This window comes from Rhea americana, unplaced genomic scaffold (assembly GCF_003343005.1).
Source record: "Rhea americana isolate MKP2758 unplaced genomic scaffold, rheAme1 scaffold_197, whole genome shotgun sequence".
NCBI classification, from domain to species: Eukaryota; Metazoa; Chordata; class Aves; order Rheiformes; family Rheidae; genus Rhea; species Rhea americana.
In genome coordinates, this window is record NW_028186116.1 from 284408 (window position 1) to 308863 (window position 24456).

Sequence of the window (24456 nt, forward strand, 5' to 3'; positions counted from 1 at the left end):
AAGTTCAGAGTACCCTGTGACTGACAGATCTCAAGATCGGGCCGTGGCCCGGCTGCTAGAAAGCAAGTGCCCTGGTGAGATGAGATGCTGTAGAAGTGTCCCTTCCCRTAACACACCACTGTCACCCTTGTGCAGGGGATTTTGCATCTCAACCCTCACCAAGCATCCAAGAAGGAGGGAGAATGAAGAACCTTTAGCCACTAAGGATGATACTTGCCTCACGTTCATATTCTGTTACTTGGAATACTTTTTGCTGGACTTTCTGCTCTGCTCTCTGCAAGTCTTCGCGCAGCTGAGCCTCTTCACTCCTCTGTGCCTCTGCTATCTGGGTTTGCAGGCTGGAAATGAYCTGCCAAGAAAACCACCCACAGAGACATGTCACCCTTCTGACAAGATTCATTTAGTGCCCTCCCACAGAGAGCAGGCAGCATGGCAAAGATCAGTGTGTACAGTCTCACCCCTCCCGACTTGGAGTATGTCCAAATGCTGACCCAGACCAGAACCATATTAAGGAAGTGGAAAAAAATTAATGCCACCCTCCTCAGCCACACTTGGAGAGAGCATGGATAAAAACAATTCATATTCTAGAGATACCAGCTTGTACCTTTTGATGTTTCTCTGCTGCTGCACACTTCAGCTGCTGGAGCTCTGTTGCAAACTGCTTCTCTAGCTCATCTGTGGCCTACAGGAACACGAGCAAAAGAAGGCTTGCTGGAAAACCTCTATTTATAGAGAGACAGTGCCCAAGATGCAGTTGCAATTAACATCTATCCCTAAGCTTCAAAAACCACAATGGTCAACCCCTATCCACACAGAATTACATACGAGATGCCCTCGCTCCCTCTCTGTTTCCACCCCAAGACATCTTGATTGGCCTGCGCATCACGCTGTGCTGTTCTGGGAGGACCACAAACACTCTTCATTCAAGGACGCCCCTTTAGTTCTGGAGGACTAAAGCAGCAGTGAATGAGCAATTCTGATCTGGTAAAATGATTTGGCTTAGTATGGCAAAGGCACACAATGATCTTTCTCATTTCTTCAGATGCAATGTGGCCGTGTAAATAACGGCTTATTAATCACCATTGTAACACAAATGTGGGATTACTCCTCCCCACCCCAATCATCTCTCTAATAGCATGCTAAACATCTTCTCTTCATGTTTTAACTGAGTCACTATTAAAGCACATGTGGGTGTTCTTTAATCTCAACAGTCTAACAGTACAATGCAAGCCAGGTCAGCATAACTGGCATGGGTCTGACCCTATCTGGTAACAAACAAGTCTCACCTTCTTTTTTTCCCTTTCTAATCTCTCCTTGAACTCGCTCAGGAATTGTTCCTTTTYTTGTTCCAACCCGACCATCTCATTCTGCTGAGCATCCTCCATTTCCAACCTCATTTTCTCCAAAATAAGCTTTTTCATCCCCTCCAGCTTCTCCTTCTCTGTCACCTGCAGAGATTCCCACTCTTCTCTCAGTTTTTGCAGTGCGACCTCTTGCTCTGCCCTGGTAGGTATGCAACAAGAACACAGAGACAGAAGGAAGTCAGGCTTTGGAACTTTTAACACCGAGTTGCATTTAAGAACCAGGGCTCAGAGCACAAACCACTACAGAATGAGACACACCATCAAAAGAAACAGAAAACCAAGGCATACTGAGATTCACAAGCAGATCACTTAAGGCCTTGGAAACGAACAGCTAAGCAGTCAGATGGAGAACAAAGGGAGCTGTACACATATCTGTCAGCTAAGTAAGTAGGAAATACCAAAACCTAAGTTTTCCAGTGTCTGCTCTTTCTCCCTCCTCCAGTTGTTTCCACAGGCCTCGATAGCCGTCACAGAGGAAGACACTCTGTCAGTGCAAGCTACATTACTGAGTGCAGCTCTCCTTGAGAATGGAATTTCTTTCACTCACATGCCCCAGAGCTGTGACTGGGCATACCCTACAGCAATACCTCTCTGCAGGGCACTATTACGTAGTTTGCTTGTACTTAGCAAATCTTCATTAGCTCTAAAAAGGCAGAACGGTTACCATTAAGGCTTGTCAATTTTGTCTGCTATCAACACGTGTCTTCCCAGCATGTACTGGATCATAGTTACTTCGTCATATTTATTGTGAAAGCAAGATATCATCTGTGGGAAGCTCAGGTTGGCTAGTTTGCCCTCTTTAAGTGGTTACTGGTGGCATGCAAGGTACTTCCCTCCTCAGACAGCAGAGTTCATGTTCCCGGGGAGGGCAGCTTCCTACTAGTTGTAGTGAAACTTTTCACCTTATCTTCTGCTTCTCTGCCTCAGTCTCTGAGATGATTTGGATTCGYAGCTTTGAAAGTCTCTCAGTTTCTTCCTTTCTCACCCGCAACTCTTCCTCTTTGGAAGCCTTTGCCAAATCCTCTTTCAGAGCCCTGAGAGATAAGGAGCAGGAGGAGAAAAAATAAAAAAATTAAAAAAAAAGTTCAGGAGGCTTTAATATCTTCAAAGCCCCCCCCCTCCAAGGCCCATAGATCAGCTGCTGCTCCCACTAGCTGTGCCTGCTTGAGTGATGCATTCCCAAGGCTCCAGATCATTAATTCTCTTCCATACTTCCAGAATGCAGTTGCTGGTACTGGAGATGCAACCTCTGAGGATCAAACTTCTGTGGAACATTTTAAAAATGCAGTATATCATCACAGGTGGCACTTTTTTCTTTTTTTTTCTTTTTCTTTTTTCTTTTTCTTTTTTTTTTTTTTGAAGTAACTGAAATCAGCTCCTGATAAATGAAAAGAAGCTCCCAGTCAAGGTAGCTGGATGTATTAGCACATCTGCGAGCTCCATATTTTCATACTAGACCCCTTTTTATTACTGCTTTATTACTGCTTAGACTTTTCTCCCTTCAGGCGCAATTTCTATGTCTTCCTTTACATGCAACACAGCATTCCCACACCATTTCATGCCAAGCTACTGTTTCTGGCTGGCTCAGTGTGCTGCTAAGAGCATAATTATTAGGGCCGCCCCAAACAAAATGCAAGCCTTGAGAGCAAACCCCCAGACACACGAGGACACAGCTCCCARTGCTGTTCTGCTGCCTGGATTCATATTAGTTAGGTCCCTGCACTATGGTTGAGTTTTGCAGGAACAAAGCCTTGCCCAATTTCTAAAAGTCCTGTTTGGAAATCCCTCTGTAAAACATACAGTACCAGAGTTTCWCATGGTTCCTCTGGGGCAACCTCATCTCTTCTAATGTTCCCATTTCCAGCACTCTTACTGCCATTTAGCCCAGGATTTGAAAGTCTGCCAGGTGGTAAAGTACCAGACACTAAAGCACCAGGCACTGAACTGGAGACTTCTCCCAGGTTTACAGTGAGAGACAGGTTCAGTTATGCTGAAAGACACATACGCATCGAATCATAGCTCTTCTTGCAGGCCATGAGGAAGATGTCTGTATCAGAGAGACAACTTTCCTCAGGTGCAACGTACTCTCTACACATCTGCTTTATGCATTTACAGCACTGATAGCAGACCACTATTCATTTCAAGATGCACAGATCCTCAAGCACAGGGTGGTTTGCATCAGGCAACACCAGTCCCATGCTCCTTCCCCTTAGAAGCCTTTTTCTCACCTCCTTCGCCCACAACTCCGCAAAGCAGTGCCAAGTTCCTGCTGCAGAGTTTGAAGAAGGTGGCCTACAATGCAGTACAAGCATGGGGCCACCAGCAATGAAGGATGGATGGGACAGGTTTGGGAGCAGAAACAAGGGCGAGAGGGAGTAAAAAAGGAAAGTACCTGAGGGATTTTTCTTTCTGCTGATGAAGCTTTTGAGCTTCTTCCTCCTCCTGCCGCCTCACCTCCTCCTGGAACTGCTGAATTTTCTCCTTCTTTGCTTGCAATAAACACATTTTCTCTTGCTCCACCTCTTTCTCCAGCTCCTTGGCTATTCCCTCTAGGGATTCTTCATTAGACTGGTTCAAGGTCTTCTCCTGTTTGATTTCCTCCTCAGGTTGCCTACCAAAAAAAGAAACCACCTTTGGCAAAAGGGTAACAGAGAACTGAGCAACATGAACGGAACAGCAACATCCCCCCACACAGTATCACCTCCAAACCAAAAATCTCAAAGCCACTTGCTGTACAAGCTTCACTGTCTGGGAAGGGAAGGAATACGCAGAATCACAACTAGTTTGCCACCACTTCTGGGCTGGTGTAGGAGTGCTGGTAGGGAGCACCTGCTGTTTAGCTCACTGGAGGTGAGGAACACCAGTGCAGGCAGGTGGAGAGCACCAAGGCAGGAGACAAGCTTGCCACAGAGCTCATGCCGTAGGTGTTCCTTGCCACGTGCCTGCAGAACATACCCATTTTCACACTTCCCTTCCAAATGTACTGGCCTTACACCCCTAAATTTGCAGCTCACAGGACGGGATTCAGGTAAGTACTCTTTAAAACGCTACTAGGGGATACACAGCACACACTCAAGGCTTCAGTTGGGGGCTGTCAGGCATAAAAGCAGGTGCAATCAGTATCTGCTTCCAACCCAGTGACTGGCAATGTGCTTCTGATGGACCAGGTACTTTTCTGCATTTGCTATCTAAAGCATGCTGGGATTTTGCCAGCTCTAGGCAACAGAAAGCCCTGAACTCTCCAAAAATTCAAAATCAATCTGTTTCTAATTAAGTTTTTTCAGACTTAGAGCAGCAAAGTCAAGAGGTCTGAAAGGCTGAAGGGGAAGGAGGGGAAAATGAACACTGTTTTAAGAACAAAATGAGGTTTTTATTCATTGCTAGTGAAATCTGAAGCAGCTAGGTCTCAGCATGCTCTGAGGCTGCTAGGGTAAGGTAGAAGGACTTCAGACTTGCCAGGAAACAGGGAAGAAAGAGCTCCAGTAATATAGCCTTGAGTCAAAGGGAAAAAGGGAGTCAAAGGGAGTCCTTAGGATATCACTAGCAACACCAGAGCAAGAGAGGGGAAAGGGTACTTAGGTTACAGGGAAATCACACATCACTGGTGCTCCCCCATAACACCACATACTCTAGGCTGACTGTGGAGACACCTCCAGAAGGTGCCAATTATCAGGCTGCCCTGCAAAGCAATCTGGACCCTTCTATTCTTTTACCATGTTCTTCCTTTGGAATCATTGTTTTGTTTAAAAGAACAACCAGTGAACACAAACATTTACAAGACTCAACACAATTCCTAGCAGAAAAAGTGAACTACTGTGCTGGTCTCCACAGCAAAGACTGCTTCTCCACTGCTTTGTCCTGAGAGATGCACTGCTTATTCTTTCCAGTTTCACCTGCTGATCTGTCATTTGACATAGAAACCAAAGTCAGCATGCTCATTTCTACCAAGATCCTCTCTTGCAGTGGAACTGCAGGTATGTATCAGCAAAGACAGTCAATTTGGCACAGTGATAAACCACTAGTTTTTGCAGGGAGCCTGAGATCTACCATCTTGTACTCTGACCTCATTATCTCAAACCAACCAATGTTCCTAGCGACTCTAATGAAATGTATTTTGGTTTTTTTTCCTCTCATCTCAGCACTACTCAGCAAGTAAGAATTCAGGAGTCTGCAGCAAAGTGTTTTTCAAAGGAGTGTGAATGCTTGGCCTTGTTAGCAACACTGGTGGTAAGAAGCAGGCTTTCCAAGTACCCAGCAAACAGATCTTGCTCCATCCCAGAGAGTCCTGTGTCGCAGACCCCAAGGGCTGAGCTGCTGTTCTCACTCTCCCCAGTACAGACAACTGTCATGTCACGTTATCTCAGCACTCTTGCCAGCAAAACAGCTGCTTGGATTTGCATACTGAGATGCTCGCGATCTCTGCTATGCCCACCAAACTGTATCTCCTGGTGTGCTGACATCACACAAAAGAATGCAAAGAAGGGCAAAAGAAGGACAAAATCCGTTTTGCTTACAACACCACAGACTTAAATTAAGCCCTTACGCCTTCTGTGGGGCAGCAAGCTCCTCCAGATTGATCAGGCTATCCAGCGATCCCTCCTCCAGCTCCAGGGCCACAGCCTCTTCCTGTTTGGAGGTTTCTAAAGCAAAACACTTCTGTTCTGAGGTTTCACTTTGATCCCTCTCACTTTGCAGCAGAAAAAAGTAACAGAAGATCAGGTTAGCACAGGTTAGATTCTAGTGCCTGCTGCACGTAGACAAGATAGAATGGAGGATGGGATGTGCAGCTGGACCTAAAGGAGCACAAAGTCTGCAGCACCAGCTCATGCCTGCCAATGGGACCCAACTGTCCAAACTGGGGCTGCTGAAGGCAGAACAAAGCTCCGTCCCATTTGCAGCCCCAAAACCACTGCCGTACTAACAGGCAACTGAGGCTTTAACAGGTGGCTGTCAATCTCAAAATGCTGAATCCCTTCCCTGGATTGTATCCCTCTCTTTCCAAGTCCTTTGAGAACTTTCCCAAGATAAAGCAGCCCTATTAGTAATACTCACACCATGTCTCAGTTACAGATGGAAATATTGGCAGGCATGTTTACATCTACAGACTTACTCCATCTTAGAAGCACAGAGGAGAGAGGCTAGGCAAGCACGAAGGAGCTTTACAGGCAGAGAGAAAGGAGACGATGCAAAGCTGCAAAGCAGGTACCAGGTGATAAGGAGACAATTCTTGTGGGCTGAACATGTTTTCAGGGACCTTCACATGAATAGCTCCTCTGAGCACAAGGCTGAGGATCCCAAGTGCCTGCAGCAAGTCATTAAGATTGACTGCAGCTTCTTCTGTTAACAAGTTTTCCTGGCACAGACAACAGCTTCTCGGCTCCCAGTGCCCAAGAATACTATGTAATTCCGTATGGAGACTAGGAGTTTTGACATGGTTCATCTATAAATGCCACATGCTACAGCTCCCAAGGAGAAGGCTCGAGAGAGCATGGGGCACACTGTTCAGCATAGTATTTTGCTCAGTTTAAACAAGTCTCCGCAAATGAGGAAAATAGYTCCCCTTAACAGTCTAATCCTTACAGACTGGGGAGACAGCTGTTGCACTCTAGTGTAAGTTGTCCACAAACCAGGATATAAAATGGCTTAATACTGACACTTGCCYGAATAGTCACTTGCTCTAGGCCACCTTTATGGAAGGAAACGGAACAGAACMGTTCACATTGGAGCTAGACTCCCGTGCCATCATCAGCCATTAGTCAGCTTGCCCCCAGGAGCCTTTGGCTACAAGCTCTTCTCGGTGAAGAGCTGGCAGTCCAGCAGGACCGGTGCCAACCAAGCTTGGGGGCTGTCTCCGACCTTGAAAGGTGTGTCATCGGTTGATGGCTAGTGGCTAGTCTTCCACAATTAAATGCCATAAGGAACAACACGCAATGTGAACAAGTCCAGACCATCTTGGCAAGACAGTTAACTTTTGCAGCCTTAGAGAAAAGTCAGATAGCTGTAAGGGAAACAGAAAAGCCAACTTCACTTCTTGGGGAGAATGCCAGGAAGAGAAAGGCAGCCATTTTTTTCTGCCTCCCCAGCCAGAAGCTGAAACAAAGTTGAAACCTGCTAACACAGTACTTAGGAGCTGGGAAGGAAAAAAGTGAGACATGGAAGAGAAAAGGTCTTATGAGAAGCTACAGGACCTCAGGGTGTTCTGCAAGGGACTCCTGTACAGATTAGAGTGATCAGAGCACAGCAGGGGTAGACTAGAGAAGAAAGTTGATGGGACCTGTCCATGCCTCCTTGATTGCCCTAACTGATTGTACCATACCTCTTAGCAGCTTTTGTTCTTTTGCTTTGCTCTTCCTCTATACTGGCCTTGCTTTGGTCTTTTTCCTCTTCTCCCAGCTCCTGTGCCTGCAGGTAAAAGCAAACAGTGTGGAGTTTGCTGGCTTCCTTGTCATCAACGCCTGTCAGGAGCTTACAGTGGTCCTGCTGAAGAGCAGTTGCCACTCTGGTCCTGCACATCAACACTGATGCCAAGGACCGAACTGCATCTGCAGGGTACTGCAGAGTTTCCAGCTGCATGCACCAGCCTCCTCTCCCACAGGTAACAAGGACACAAAAAGCTGGAGAAATAGTTCCACCAGTACAACACAGACATCTGGGAGCTCAGCTCTCCAGACTGAGTTAGATTTTTTGTTCTGGGGTAGTTTTTTTCAATACAGAAGATGAATCCTCTGCCAGCACTCAGCATTTTGGATACATATCCAAGTAACACTAAGCTCTCTGAAAAAAGAAGAACAAAAATCTCCTAAAAAAAATCACACACACAAAAGTGAAATAACGTGCCATGGCCATAAAGCAAATTGACACGTCAACTATGACCAGAATCACAACGGGAGTCAGTTCTGCCTTGCATCCTATTCCTGAGCAGATCATAACAGGCATTATACTACCTGCAGTCACACTTACACAGGGATTTCTGACTACTCTCTCCAGAACAGATCAGTCTGGGTGCTGTTGAGGAAGGCAGCCCCACCTTGGTAATCCACTTGGAGTGATTTCAGTTGGCTTATTTATGAAATACGAAATATTTGAAATATGAATAGCAAATATCTGAATACAAAATAGTCAGCTGCCCCTTCTCCCACTTGCCATCTACCAAGTGCCTACAGCTGGAGAGGTTTTTGTGGGAAGAAGGGAAACCAGCCGGCATCAAGGCACAACCCTAAGCTAGGGAGGATCCAGCTCCAACCCGCAGGCACGCATCTTTCCGTTGCACCAGGTGATGGTGAAACGCACACTGTGCCAGGCCCAGGAAATCGAGGCGAGGAGGTAAGGACCAGCCAATCCCACCTGAGTAAACAGAAGGGTCAGCAGGGATGTTGGTGCTCCCTGCAGTAGGCACACACAAACATGCATTGCATAGTTCACCTGCCCCAGCCTAAATAATGACTTCAATTCCTGAGAACCAAGGAGCTCAGCAAACATCTGTCTCAACTCAGGCTCTGCCACCTCTGTCTTCGAAAGTGAAGAAGCCAGGCAAGCGGAGAACGAGATCCTCCTGAGAATAAAGATAACTAGCGACAGAGTAATGCTGCTGAGCCCGCACTTGGGGCCGCAGCACACTGCTGCCCAGCACGCCTTCCCAGGAGGGCACTCCCTCCCCAGGAATCACYGGCTGCAGGAATCTCAAGACACGTTTGAGAAGGTGAAGACAGCACCTGCCAGCAAGGAGCAAGAACTGGATTTTAAGCCCTGGCTGTGCAGTCTCAGGAGAGTTTTGCCCCTCTTGTTGCCTCAGGACCCMCAGCAGCCCTGGAGGAAGCACCAAGCACTGCTAGCAGCTTGGTTTTCTGTCCTATTTAAATGCCAGGCTGAGTCCCACAGGAGAAATCTCACATGCTCAAGATATAAAGGCAGTCTTGAGGGCACAGGAAAGCAGGATGACAGATAATAGGCTGTCTCCACTCTCTGCACAGCACAGTCCCCCAAGGACCTCAACAGGAGGGTTTCCATGGTCTCCAATACACATCAGCTTAGACCTTGAGCCTGCTTCCAGCTCCTCACCACCACCCCCTTGGTGTGTGGCAATGCCAGCAAAGCAGGATGCCAGCACTTTAGACACCTGTTAAGTGGGAAGTCCCTTGCCAGGAGAGAAGTCAGGCCTCCCAACAGGCAGCAACCCACACCGCTTCTGCAACCTACCACAGCTCCTGGCAAAGCACACTAACCGAAAACTCCAATGCCCTGCTCCAGTTGCTGCCACAGAGGCAATCTTTTTTTAAAGCAGAATATTTTGCCAATATGTAAAAGCCAAGCAAGCTCATTTGTGGAAGCAAATACATTCCAACAATCCAGAATCATTTCAAAATAGCCTCTGTCTATCGACACAAAAGAGCAGCTGCAGTTCTGCAGGGGGCACCATTTCAAATCCACCTCTCTCTCCTCAAGACAAGGCTGTAATAAACTCAAAATGTGTCTGCTCCAGCAAGACATTTGTATGCACGATGACTGCACCGTAGCAAAAGGGARAGGGGGAGAACACAGCAGGCATATGTTTTGTTTTCCCTTCACATCTGATTATGCTCATTATTAGGCACAAGAGGACAGGTGTATTCTCCAAACACAACCTAACAAACTGGATTGCTCCTCTCTGCTGGACAGGTGGTGAGTTTGTCACTCAAGGTCTCCTCCAGTGCAGCTGATCAACTCACTTACAATCAGATCAAGGCTGAGTAAACCCCAGCTGGAGCCCTGACCCTCTGCCGCACGCTGCAGCACGCTCTTCCAGCCAACACGCTGATGAGCTGATACAGTACGGGAGAGGGGTAGCTCAGAAARCCGAATAGGAACGAGGGGCTGAGCAAGCTGACTCAGTAACAAGATGAGAATACAAGGATAAAACCTCAAGATGCACAATAACCTTCTTCACTTAGAACTGCCCTATCACAGCTACGTCCTGGCCTGATGTGATGTGGGAAGCGCAGACACGTGCACATGTACGTACACTCCTTTATACACCACGTGGACTCATAGAAAGGATCCTGTTCTTCCCTTACTAGAAAGCAGGCAAGACAACTAARAAAAGCATAAGGATAAATAAAATTTCCTTATACCAAAATCTGCCAGAGGAAGTTAACCTCCTTTTCTTCCCATCTCTGCTATCACTTTCTGTTACAAATCCTCTCCATCTGCTTAGGGGAAATAAAAGGACAAACACATTCACAAGAGAAAAAAGGAAAATAAACTCTGCTTCCCATTTATCTGTACTTGTATTGGTGGAAGGGAAAGCACACACGTGTGCATTCACATCCACACATCCCTCACAAAGCACCTCTACTCCAGATTTATGTTCTTGGGGCAGCTCCCTCCAACGGGGAGACTGACTACCTGCACCTCTCTGCAGAGAGGACTCTATAGATAAAGCAGCACATTAGGACTGTTGTTCTGATCCCTGCCCTGTCACAGGCAGGGCASTTTTCATTTTACTTGTTTGCTTCTGCCAAGCCTCCATGCCAATAGCATCATCTTGTGAATAGTGCATCACATGACAGCATTTTGTCCTGCCTATTCAAAGATCAGTCCCTGACCACATAAATAGCACTCACCTTGCACATGGGGCTGTCCAAAACAGGAGAAAGACTACCCACATCCAGTACCTGCTCAGAAAGTCGACTCTGGAAATGCAGGTCCTAGAAAAAGAAAAGCAGAAARGGATCAGATTCTGACAAATAGGCATGGGTTTTGCTAGAGATCCTCAGAGGCTGAACGAAATCATAATACAGTCCACTTTAACCATCCCACTGACAGCAAATCCTTTGTAGTATCAGATATTTGAGCAACTAAAAGGGTTTACAGGAYGCAAGAGATGGCTGTATCAAGACTCGAGCCCGCATCCAAGCACAGAACGTATCTGTATGGSAAGCAGAGAGTCAGAGGATTGTTAGTGGCACTGAGTTGGGTTTCATGTTTCCTCAGGTCTCGGGGTACAGGAGAGACAACAGAGTTTTTGCAGAGCCACCTGCCTGGACAATGAGTGATGCGTGTGGCACTCGCTACACCAGTAGAGACTGGCTTGGTCACTGGGAGTGTGCTGTGCAGAGGGTCTCCTGTTCTGCTGATCCCAGAGGAAACTCGCCCTGTGATGCCACGGGACTGCAATACCACACGAGGAGGACATCACGGCATTGCTACAGGGCAGTAAGCTCTTTCTGATGCAGGCTTCCATGCCACAGACCACGGCATGCAGAGATGACAGATGGCACGTCCAAAGCTTGCAGCAGATCCTCCCCCACCCTCTACTGTTCTTATTTCTGATGCTGTTGCAGATTTTCTGAGGGACTCTTCCTAAAAGTCAGATCCTGCAAGTTGCCCACAAGCTATTCACTCCCCGAGATAATTCTCCCAACGGCAGAGTCTCCATGGGTTCACGCAGTTGGCTGCACACGCAGGGGGGAGCGTATGCACGAGCGTGTGTGCACGCATGCCCATAAGCAAGCACTACCAAAGGCATTGTTTGACGCAGCAGCCACTTGCCAACATGCAGGCTTGCACTAACACTGATAAATAATGATATTCTCAGCCATTTTCTGGCCGTGCTGCCTCTGGTCCCACTGGCAGATGGCAGTGGCAGTTTCCTGTAGAGATGAAGAGATGCTGATGGGCATTTTGCTCCCCCCATCTCAGGGCTACCCTCCTGCACGTTCTCCCTCTGGGACTTCCAGGAGCCAGGACTCCCAGCTATGCAAACTCCCCTTAGAAAAAGCTGCTCAGTCCCTTAAAGCGCAATTCTTACATTGCTTATTATTTCCTTTTTGCAATTATCCRAGTGCAGTCCCAGCTATAAATGACCTACTTTTCCAGGGATATTATCTCACACGCAGATGGTATCTGCCCTTTTCTGCAATCTCCTCTCCTGCCTCTCATCACACCTGTCCCACTCCTTACTGCACAAGTACCACAAGCCTCCTCACCACAAACAGTGCATGTGCCAGGGCCTCACACAGCAGATCCCTGAGTACTACTGAATCCCTAGCCTGGTCTGGGCTTCTCCCTAGGCAGTAGAGCCTTGCAGTTAGAGGAGGGGTTTGCAGTGAGAGCTGGTTCTCCCCAAACTGCTCCCTAAATGCAGTTGGTCCTTGGTCAAGTCACTTCCTCTAACAAAGCCTGTGCTTGCTCAGTAATTTGCTAAGCACAGCACTGCTTCAGTCATTCAAGAACCTTCCTGAATGGCAAAAGCAGCTAAGCACAGGATGACCTTGCTGCTCTGTGCCATAGCTGAAGGTCACAGCTTAGCACGGCCCTGTAAGACAGCAAGAGACGGGCAAAACATTAACCAGCTGCCAGGTTTGCAGAGGAATGCTAAGCCCGCACCCAAGGGACAAGGAACTTTTGGTGACTCACCACAGGCTGTATCAGCTCATGATCTGAATGGTTAGAAACTGGCAAGTCCTCTCCACATTCACTGGTCTCAGATGCCTTTGAAAGCTGAGAGAAGATACGTATTACAGAGTGTACATGGGTTACCCCTGCTGTTTCATTTAGGCATTTCCAACAAAAAGGATTAACAACCGATTCCTGGAAAATTTGGTCTCTCTATACCACAGATACCATACCATAGCATATTTCCTTCCCTGTGGAAGGAAAACAGCAAACATCCAAGGTGACCGATCATCACAGGAAAGACACTTCTAGGGGTGTGACCCACAAGACAACCACAAAACACCACTTCACAGACAGGAAGGACTGGGGAAGGGCAGGAGTAGAAGATGGGGTTGAAAAGGGCAAAGAAGTGCTCTTTAAATATCCCTGATTAAAGGCACTTGCCCCACTGTCCTCTGCTCCTCCTGCAAGGCTTTTCACAGCTCTGAGAAAACTGCCCAGCCCACCCTGCAAATGTGTAAAGCCACATAGAATAGTATCATGATTTTCAATGGACTTAAAAGCATAACACCTGGCATTGCCTATTTGCGGAGAGGTCTCCTATATTCCCAGKCACTGTGAAACATACGTAGCTGTTTAATGTGCTAACACTCATACAGCCCTGCTGACTTCAGCAGAACTCTTCAGATGCATAAAGAAAGCAAGCAGACAAACATTTGTGAAAGCAAGGCCTGGAATTTCAAGCTCCTCAGGACAGGGCATGTTTTCCAGGCTGTTTTATAGTTTATCATTTCTTAAAGACACTGCGAATCTGTGGGACTAGACAAATTCAAAATTGGCAGGAAGGAAGCTAGATTGAAAAGAGATAATCTACCAGGTCTCATACTCTAACACTCCTGGAAGACACAGACCACAGCTGGATAGTGTGCATCTGCTTGGCACCCCAGACCAGGGACCAGGCCGTTAACCCATCTGCACCTTGTGGTGCTTCGTGGTTCTTCCATGCCAGAGACGGCACAATCAAGCACCTTCTTTCAGCTCTTCTGCAGTCTGCTGTTTCTTGTTTTTCCCCTCAGAGAGAGGGACTGGAAGGTATTACACTCGGCAGGCTCAGCCCACAGCTCTGGAGCCAGCGCCCAGGTGTAGTCCTTCCCTGTTCTGACCTCACGCTTCCCTATCAGCATCCTTCCTCAGAGCTGTGAATATCACAACTGGCAGCTCACTGTACACTTTTGCCCCATCTCTGCAAAAGCTGAGAGAAACAACAGAAGGAGAGAAACAAAGCAGCACGGACAGCTGGGCTTGGTGTGAACTTCATTATAAAACCTGCTTGCTTAGTACAGATGGCAGCCCTGAAAGCTGAGACTCATTTCTCCTCTAAGACTTGAAACATGCGTCACAGTTCAGGGTTTTTGCCTATCAGGTGCTTTGGACAGCACTTCGTTACATGCATAAAAGAGTGATTTCCTAGCTCAGGACTAAAGATGCCGATCTGGGAATCTGAAGTGCTTGTACCCCACTGAGGAACACGCTGCTGACTAGGAAAGCACTTACGCCGAGCTAACAGAAAACAGAGAAGTGCTCAAAGCGCTTTCCTGAATCAGGGCCTTACAAAGCCATGGGAACTGCCACAGCAGCCTCCACACCAAACCCAACCCGTGCAGGCAGGGCTCTTACTTTGCCAGCATCCAGCCTGCTGTCTGTTTTCAGATCAGCTGCTTCTTCCCTTATTTCATTTACAATCTTTTCATCAACAGATACAGTGTCGACGGTGACAGCCAGGCTTGCCAGCTGATCTGCTTCAGCAGCTCCAGCGTCTGGAGATGCAGCTCTAGGTTGCCTGGGACTGCTAGGTACATCTGTCCCGGCTGCTCTCCTCTCCCCCAGAGACTGTGGCAACTCCTCAACTGCAGAGACTTCACCTTCCACCTCAGCATCTTTCTTGCCCAGCAGTTCATTACCAGCAAGTTTACCATCAGACTCCTCTTTGTTCTGGCCAGACAGGCTACTGTCAGCATCTCCAGGAAGGACTTTAACTGGAGTTGGAGGATATGCATCGTCAGAATCCAAGGAAGACTCTTGCCATTCTTCAGCATGTCTCGATTTTAAAGACTCCTTCTAGGCAGCAAGTCAAACAAAATTATAGCTACAACACTCTTTACTCCTTCTCTGAGAGGATGCTGGGGTCAAAAATAGCATAGGTTCTCCTACAGCAAAAAGCAAGATCACAAAGCTTTGGGTGACTTTAGCAGGCCAGTTTGATTTATTTTCATATACTCCCTTTCTAAGACCAGGAACTTTGTTAGGACACATTCATTTCCTGGTAACTGGAAACAAGCTGAGACTTGTTTTTACTCTGTTGCTTTCATATTTAGGGGGTTCCAGTGGATGATAGTCAGCACCGGGTGCTGCAGGGACTGCAGGCCACTGGGAGCACCTTAGATGCTCTGCAGTAGGTTCAGTCAGGCTTGAACATTCAGCATGCTCAGTAAGACATGAAAGTTTGCAGAAGATTCTTTCTGGATATTTACCTTCTGCATGAAGTGATCACCAAGGAAGGGTAGACAGGATTCAACCATTCCGTTTCCCAGTTTGATAAGCTCAAAGGCAGGCACTGATTTAAACCACCACTCTCTGAGCTCAGAATGAGACCACAACTAATTAACACACTAAACTAAGAGAAAAGGATCCATGGCCAAATGACAGAACCAACTGGTCTAGGGAAAAACAACACTGAATAAAAGCTTCATCACCCAAAGTTTCAATTGCCTCTCCCAGCAGAGAGGCCCACAAAACTCACAACAAAAAGTACGATAGGCAGGAGGAAGCATGGAAAGGTTCCTTCATCAGTATGCAAACAAAACTGCTAGCATTTCCTACTTTCTCGCTGTTTTATTAATGTTGTGGTGTCTTGTCAAACATTAGCTGCATCCTGCGTACAGCGTGTACCATACACAGACTGCATATTTTAACAATGTATTTTTATCAAAGTGCAACTGGAATGCTGTCACTGTTAAACATGGAGTGCTGCAAACCGAAAGAATCTCTTCTAGCATATCATTTATCTGAGAGACCTTCTCAGGGCTATGAGCATCATCGATTAAACCAGAGAGGAGGACAGAGCAATCAAATTACTGAGTACTTTCCAAAAAAACTACAGTTCAGAATCTCACCTGCAATTTGCTGAGCAATAAATGGAAGCTTACGGCTCGTTTCCAGCTCAGTGCCTGGTTAGCAGAAGCACACGAACACACCACTGAATCAGTGGTCAGCCACATCAGGTTCTTCAAAGGTCTTGGCAACATCTTTGTTCCAGAGCCCAGAAGCATTTGCATGCAGGTGTCATTTCTTTAGAATTACACCAATGCACCAGTCCTCATTACGCTTCTGTTCATCTGAGGTTTAGTGTATCTGGAAAGGCTAGATACCACTTGYACTCCCTTTTAGACAGACTTATCTTGGAGCTTTCATTAGGACCTTTCTCTAGGACATCTGGCAATGCCAAAGAACAGACATGCCAAACGAGAACAACCAGGATTCTCAGACTTATAAGAAAGTATCTGGTTATCATTTTTATGTTTGCTTTGTTGAGGAGCACATACAACATTTACCAGAATATACTGGTRTATCCATTAATACTGTGTATACAAAGAGATTTCTCTCTATGCAAATTCATCTCACTTATTAGAATATCCCAGAATAATTTCTTTAGCTGGTAGCATCCTATTTTAAGGATAGGAACAGATAAGATTTTTCTTAATGTTATACCTTAATGATCATGAACTCAACTCTCCGGAAGAAGAAACCGAGCAAATCTGACACACAGGCAGAGATGCTAAGCTTCCCTCTTGTAAAGACAGACTTTTTTTCTGTGGATTTCAGAGCTAGGACAAGTCATCCAGGTTATAATTGACTTTAGTCGGTCCTTTCACAAGCTGTAACACATTTTACCTGCAGCTGAGTGACACTAACTGGTATGAAATTCCTGTCTATCAAATACATTACTTCCAGACTGAAGGACCCAGTGATCAGCACAAAGCTAGAGAGAAACACATCGATACCAACCACATGAGGTTTTAGAAAGTCATCTCATCCAGAGATGAACAATCAGGATGAACAGCAACCACTAGAACTGAATCCTACTCATCTCAGGAAACAAGATGACTATGCCAGCTCTTTAGATTTAAACAAGTTGAATGTGAGCGGTTAAAACAACAGAAATTTAGTCTTCTTTCCACCTTTGAAAGGAAAATTAAAAAAACCTCATATCGCATACAGAATTCCTTTGAAAGCTGAATGTGCTCCCCACAGGTTCCTAAATTCGGGCTCCTCTCAAGCACAGAAGGACAGAGTGCAGGTTAAGTTTGGCAGACYTCATCTGGGAAGCATTTGCTTGTTTTTTATGTTGAAACCTCTCTCCATGAATATAATGAATAAAGTATTATATATGAATATAATACTTTAACCAGCAAAAGAAACAAACCAAACAACAACTGGATGCACACCACAACATTAGAAGTAGTCTACTTCCTACTGCATGCGAAGCTTCAACATCATGCAAGCAGGCCTGTGATGCCAGAGCTGCTCATCACCTCTCTCAGACTGCCAGCTTCCTTCGYGGGGCTCCTTCGGCGCTGGAGATCGGCTTCAGCGACATCAGCTAACTGGCTGCCACCGTTCTCCTCCTCGCCTTTGTTCTTCTCCTAATGGGGGGGTAACACATCTCCTAGCCAAAGTTCACAAGCCACCTTTCTGAGCTGGCATTTCAACTGCTYCGCTCCTCACTCCTAGCACACAGTACAAACTAATATTTCCAAAAAAGGCATTTCACATTTTACATCTTTCTCCTTGCTAATGTTACTGAAACAGAAATTATAGTTGAGAAGAAAAGCAGGCGATTAACTGAACTAAATGCCTGATGCTCCTGCTTCTTTCTGAAAATAAATCATGGGAAGCGATTTTGACACACTGGATCAAGCAAACGGTCAGGAGGAGCGCTAAGAGCGCCTGGGGGTTTGCTCAGCTCTCCTCTTGCCATGTTCACAGAGCTGAGAGGCAYCCTCCGCGGGGCTGTGCGTACTGGGCCTCGTGAGCTCGTTGTGCCCCGCAGATTCCTCCACCACCGCCTGGCCGAGCTCCTGCCACGCTGACCTCGTTCTGCTGCGCGTCCCTGCAGCCGGAGCCTAGCGCCCTGACACACCACCTACTTTCCAYCCAGCTCCCTCCGCAGAAGAGATCTAATGGGGCTCTACACAAAGACCAAAAGCAGAGGGCCAGGGCAGGGTCATCCCCCTSTGACAGGTCTCCACCCTGCCTATCACCTACTGGAAGCGCTCTCGTAGCGGAAAGCTGTCCAGCTGAACAGCTTTCCAAGCTATAACCTGGATCTCACGGGCCCACGTTCCCAAATGTCAAACTGTTTATGCTCAGCATGCTTTAGCGCTGCTGCTTTTTAGAAAGTCCAACTGCTGGTCGGCTCAATGAATTTGCTCCACTTGCTCCACTTCCCACGAGTACCAGTTCACTATAGTGGTTCACCATGCTCCCCCCCACTCAGCATGAGCTATATGAACACATTACCRTTCTTCCCCTTTAGCTAGTCATGCCTGCACTGATATTTTATGGATGTCTTAATTTCCTGGGAACCAGCCACACTGCTTCCTGCACATACATTTCTGCAATAACACGTATGCTGTATTGTGCAATATTTATTTACAGAGACAGCTCCTTTTCACACATTTCCATCTGGTAAAAAGGCCTTGCATTTTAATTTCCCACCACATAAAGGACCTCTTGACTCCAAATGTTTACCCAGAGATTGACCTGTACAGAAGGCAGAGTACTAAAGCTTCCCAAACTGCAAGCAGTACAGTCTGGGGATCACTTCTGCTGTCACGTGCGATCCTCTCCACAGGCATCCTCTGAGAGACGCTTCCAGGCCTTTTCCTCCTATTGCCCCTCTCAGCAGTACCCCAAAGTTCTTTCATATATTAAAACACACTCTTGCCTGTCTGCAGCAGTTATTCTATCACAGGAATTCAAGAGGCAAGAAAACTAGGTTCAGATGACAGCTAACCCCACAAGCAACCAAGCAAACCAAGCTCCCCAGAAGAGCCACTCTTTCTAAGAGGACACTCTAGCTATTAGGTACAAAACCCACAGCTCAGTTTCTCCAGTATCTGCCTTGGGTTTCATTTTCCAGTGCCTTTTCCCCAATTACATTATCCCTTACTGCAGAAAAGCTCACTGAAGGGGGTAGCATTTCTTTCCATCTCTCTTTCTTCTCTCCCAAACAGCCTGTGCCATCTTCATGCAGCTTCCACTCTCACCTATCACCTCTGCATCTCAGCAAGTCACTGAATCCTCACTTATTTCCTTCAAATAAGGATATTCAACTCTGATCCACAGACTACATTTCACCAGCTTTTTCATCAATTCATCCCATCACTTCTGACTGCCCTTCCATAGGGCCTGTGTAATGAATGCTTTCCTCCTCTCAGTTGTGTAATGAAACTGGAGAATGGCTTGGGACGCCAGCCGAGAGCTCGCTCATAGGAATGCTTTTCTACTGCCACCTTATGGAACTACACGTGAATTATGTTTTCTGGTGGGGCACTAATAACTTATCAGGACTGAGATATCACCCGTCTGGGCTACCACTTATCAAGGCAGAGCCTGGCTGCTGGGTGGCAATTGTCATTTTATAACAGATTCCTGAAGCCCTGCCGTGTCACTAAAATGCCAAGAGAGCTCTTTGTTCCTGGACACATTAACATTTCAGTGATGAATTGGGCCCTGGCAGGCTTCTTGCTGTTTGGAGATGATGAGAGAATTGGGTCTTTCTTTTTCACATCCACTTTAACACAGTCTTTGCAGTCTAGGCCCAGCATCATGAATGGATTCTCCAGCAAAGTACTTTACAGCTTGATTTTTCTATGCTGTGAAATAGAAATACTGTAAAACATTTTTTAAAAAAATTAATTTGCCTTTCAGATACTGGAAGAGAATTTTCAAAACGATGAGAAAGGATTAATGTCAGCTCAAGCAGTTGGGCTGAATCACTAGAGCTGCTTGCAACGCATGTCCCATTGTCCCCTTGTCATCCTAAGCCAGATCACTGCTAAGAAAGTACAGGCAAAGAACGCACACCCGCAGGGAAAGCAAAATGTCTGCACAGGGCCATGCCTGTACTGAACTCATTACTGACGCGCAGCGTCTGAGGGAGAGAATGTATCAGCAATRCAAGAGGAAAGGAAACGAGTGGTAGAATAAACTCTCCCTCCTCTCTCCAAACAACACCAGTGCAACCTTCTATACTCTTGGGAAAAAGCAATGAGAAAACAAACCCTGCCTCTTCTTCAGCAACTCTTCCGCATCACAGGAGGCCTACTGGCACCTCTCAAATCCAAGATCTTCTCCTTTATGCCATACCCTGCAAGAGCTGGTTTCCAGCTTGCCCATCACACCTACCATGTTTTAACTTTCTCTTTCTTCATCCAGAATACAACGAAACTCCATCTTGTGCAAAGATGCTGGCCACTCAAACCCCACCTCCCCAGCGGCAAGCATTCTCCTCCAACTACAGAACTGCCTTCTGACACCCATGCTGCTGTCGCTCTAAAGATTGCATCTGGCTTCTCATATGCTCCACCCTCACACTCCTCGTAGCCCTGCTTTTGTGCCTTCCTCTCCATCAGCCTCCCTCCAGGTTGTTGCCTCTCATGATTTACACATGGAACGAGTTTATCTGGCACCTCTCCTGCGCTCTCACTCCTGCAGCCCACAGGCTGGCTGTGCAGTGCCATAGCTCCTCTTCTACTCAGGCCTCGTTTCACCTGTCTGTTTCACAGCACCCTCTGTCTTACCTCAGATTCAAAACTGCCTCCCAGGGCACTGACATCGATGTGCAGGTTTTTGAACAGTCTTGCAGTTCCATGGAGACTCTAAATATATTCAAAAAAGAAAAAGATACAAGTGAGTTCTGATCTCTGCAATCCCCTTCCAGGCCACACAGGGGGAGTTCAGGGGGTCCTTTGAGGGGGCAGAGCCATAGCAATACACCAAAGCAAGGAACCTATAATCAGCTCATTTTGGAAATATATCACAGCAGATGTTGATTTATGGGGAATAAGGAGAGAAAACACGATTAGTTACTTTTCAGAGACGAAAACAACACATACAAGAAATCCAGTAGAAGTTAAAGCCCAAAGCTCTCGAACTGATCAGCCATAGTCAATCAGCTATCACTGCGGGTCGTATTACAGTTAAACATTCCCCAGGGCTTTATGCAGTGTGCTTACAAAAACATATTAAGTGCCAAGGCACGTAACCCACCTCATGCTCACTTTCTTCCTCTTCACTTGTCCTTTTATCTAGAGCCACTGTGTTTAAGGAACCCTTCTCATCACAGAGCAGTCCCAGCAACTTCTTGGTCTGGCTGGTGGGCTTACAGGTCTCTGTAGGCTGCGAAGCCAAAAACAGAAGAGAAAGTCAGAGGAGAACTGAAGTGAAAAGGAAGATACAAACCCAACGAAGCACACAACAGCACTGTCACTCCAAGTCACCAGACTTGCAAACCAGCCGGTGGCAGGCAAGCTGCAGAATTATGAGAATCTGCTGAGGGTTACACTGCAACCCTTATTTTACAGAGCCATGTCAGGATAAGAGATGAAACATTCTTTACAAGGTTGCACTTTCCCTTATACCAGAGGGTCTCATGCTACAGAAGCACATCTGCAAAACCTACGTGTGCCTCAACACACTGATTCAGCTGAGACCAACTGTAGCGGATGCRTTCTCTTTAGATCACTTTGTCAGAGGTAAAAGCGGCACACAGCCAGTTCCACAGAGTGAACCGACTAGAATAAAATGATTGAAATCATGAATGGCAATCAGAACTTAACTCAGCTAGAAGGAAACCTTCACTGAAAGTGTTGACTTACATTGTTTTGYATGTGTATTTTTTATTTTCCTTTAAAAGGTCAGTGTTGGTTACTACATAAAATGTTTTGGTTTTGTTGACTCAAAAGACACATTCCATACATATTTATTCAGTGTGATTGTAAATCTTACATTTATCCAAATACTTGTTCTTTTACTTTTTTATCTTATTAGTTAATAGTGAGTGAAAATACTGAGAGCAGGGAAGTGATTTTTTGACAAATAAAAGTATTTCAAACTGAGGATAGATCACAAACAGTCTGYTAAACTTCTGAATACCCCTGCGATATTCTGCGACCTCTTGCAAAGTCCACCTTTGCAGGCACRTTCCCAGGAAGTCTTACCTGAGGTCCTCCTCTGAGCAGGAGACTGGAGTCCACAGAGCTTCCCACGTCAGAGTTCAATGAGCCACGAAGAACGCCAGCAGRAGAGTCCCCAAGACCACGCAATGGTGCGAGATTCCCCAAGGGAGCCTGCACGGGTGCCAGCAGGGTGCCTGAAGACTAGAGTGTGCAAAAGGGGACCCACTGAGAAGAAAGCATGGGTGCTTTGTTTACACTCGGTATTCTAGAAAGAAAGCAAGCATCTTCCTCTCCARCAACTGTCTGCTAATGCTGACCCTACTGCCACTGAAAAGCTGCTGGTGACACTCAACAACAAGTAACTACCAGCACATCAGAGGCCTAAGGAATAGCAGGCTGATTTGCTCATTCATTTTGTCCCTCCAAAAAGCCATCTGCATATAGTGATTTACTTTTCCATAGCAAGGAGGGTGACTCAGAAAACAAATGGGCATTATTCCAAAACTGAACTGAAAGGGTAACAACAGCCACACTAACTCACATACGCACACAGCATGCTCTAGGACAGGCTCTCAATCAGCATCACACCATCCTAGGCAAACAGGGCAACTTCACCTCTTGGTTCGCTTTGCTGCTCTGTACAGCGTGAAACGCGAGGTATACAAACCACTCAGATGGCAAGAAGCTCCCCCTCTCCACAAGCTGCAATCATTACCTCTTTTTAGACAGAAATCCAGGCTGCCTCCTTAACTTACACCAAGAGGCAAAGCTGTTGGAAGTGGAAGGCAGCTCTGCTGCAGTACACCCACCAGAGGCTCCTGAACACGCTTCTGCCTTTTAAAGCACWGCAAGAATCCTGCATGCCATGAAACACCCTCACCTCTGAACAATGTAAATCTGACTAGCATCTCAAATTATCTTCACCAAGAAACACGACCACTTGGTTTTACTTGGTAGAATTACCCATCTAAGTAGTCTTGCCTTGCGATATACCACACACATTAAACRGGGAGTAAGTTGATGCTAGAGTTTTGTCTATGGTATATGTCAGTACAGCCAAGTGTTGTTGCTTCAGCAGAGCCTGTGTGCATTCAAAAATCACAATTCCTGTACTCTGTGTTTATACAAAATTACAGACTGAAAACAGTTAGTTCACTGGCACACAGAGGGATGGGAAAGGGAGATGAACATGCACTGATCTTTCTTCCACCAAGTCATTGCCAAATCAATGGTTACAGGGTAAATGACACATTCTGGGCTTAACAAATTATTTTCCACAGATGGTCATTAACTATGTGTATGGAGCAGTGGATGTTAGTTGTCCTTCAGCAAAGACAAACTCCCTTCCACTGGCTAATTAAAACTTTCAGGATAATCTGCAGTTTATCTGATATTTACAGTCGTCGTTATYATCAGCTAGCTGAGCACTACCACATGCTGGTAATTAGAAACCTGAGCTAGCAATTCGGTAGAGTCGCAGTTGGRTACCAGCAATAGGGGAGCAAAGCAATTCGTTAACATTACTCACAGTGACCTTTTAGTTTATTTTTCTTCAGAACAAGTGATTTGGTAAGTTCTTATTAAACTCAGGCAATTACTTATGAACAAAGACAGAACAACTTGGAATGTCCTTCCCAGTGAAGGGGAAGATCCCGTCACAGGCAGTGGCTGAGAGCAGAGCATTGCATATGCAGAGTGGGGTAAACACTCACCACACCACTGACCGGGGAAAAAGCACATCTCAAACACATGAATGTCAATGGCAAGAGCAAATTAACCATCATCCTTRGTAATCAAGGGCCAGAGTTACCTAGAGACACTGCTCGGTTTTGTTTTACTGTGCTTTTCTAAGTGACAAAATAACTGTAGTCAAGGGTGAGCATCTCAGGCAAGAAGGGATCTGTGGAAAGTAAGGAGGACTCTCTGGAGGTTGTTGCTTTGTGAGCTGTGAAGGCTGCAGAACTTATTTCATCATACTGAACAGCAAAGTCTGGGAGCAGGGCCTAGTACCTGTCACGTTCTTCCACTGCTGCAAGCTGAGTGCCAGGTTTACAGAGCAGTCTCTCTTCTAGCAGCTGTTTTGGGTATTCACAGAGGAAGAGGAAGGAGAGAATTATATTTATAGATGCACCCTTTGCATCCATAAACCATCTTAGTGTGCTAAGACAACAGCAGCAGCAGTYGAAGCACTAAGTTGTGCTCCGAAAAGTTGGTACTGTGCTGGGCTGCAAAAGGATTGTCTGTAACCACCAGGAATAATCCTTCCCTTCCGTGAGTAAGCTAATTCATTCAAACATTTTCCTGCTCTTCTCTCATTTAAGAGGGAATACAGTCCATTTGTCAAGCTAATGGACATGGATGTGGGAGACCTGGCTTTGACTTCCAGTTTCTGAATCAACTTAACCAACTTACTTAATCACTCAGGGCCWTGAGATTCAGCCTACAAAACAAAACTAAAAATAGCTTATTTTCTCTTC

At 46.2% G+C, this 24456-nt stretch overlaps 1 protein-coding gene across 2 annotated transcripts in view; it reads right to left on the bottom strand.

The window, feature by feature from the left end:
* Positions 1-24456, bottom strand: part of CEP164 (centrosomal protein 164) — a 40407-nt gene that overhangs the window by 11819 nt on the left and 4132 nt on the right. For both annotated transcript variants that reach the window (XM_085303089.1, XM_085303088.1), the window contains 14 exons: positions 22022-22180; positions 21072-21200; positions 20603-20680; positions 17330-17440; positions 14415-14855; positions 12759-12842; positions 10964-11047; positions 7681-7766; positions 5908-6051; positions 3757-3975; positions 2267-2398; positions 1287-1503; positions 605-682; positions 218-349 (listed from right to left, as the gene is read on the bottom strand). In XM_085303089.1, coding sequence (XP_085159215.1) covers positions 218-349; positions 605-682; positions 1287-1503; positions 2267-2398; positions 3757-3975; positions 5908-6051; positions 7681-7766; positions 10964-11047; positions 12759-12842; positions 14415-14855; positions 17330-17440; positions 20603-20680; positions 21072-21200; positions 22022-22180 — 2094 coding nt within the window. The remainder of the gene's footprint in view (positions 1-217; positions 350-604; positions 683-1286; positions 1504-2266; positions 2399-3756; positions 3976-5907; positions 6052-7680; positions 7767-10963; positions 11048-12758; positions 12843-14414; positions 14856-17329; positions 17441-20602; positions 20681-21071; positions 21201-22021; positions 22181-24456) is intronic.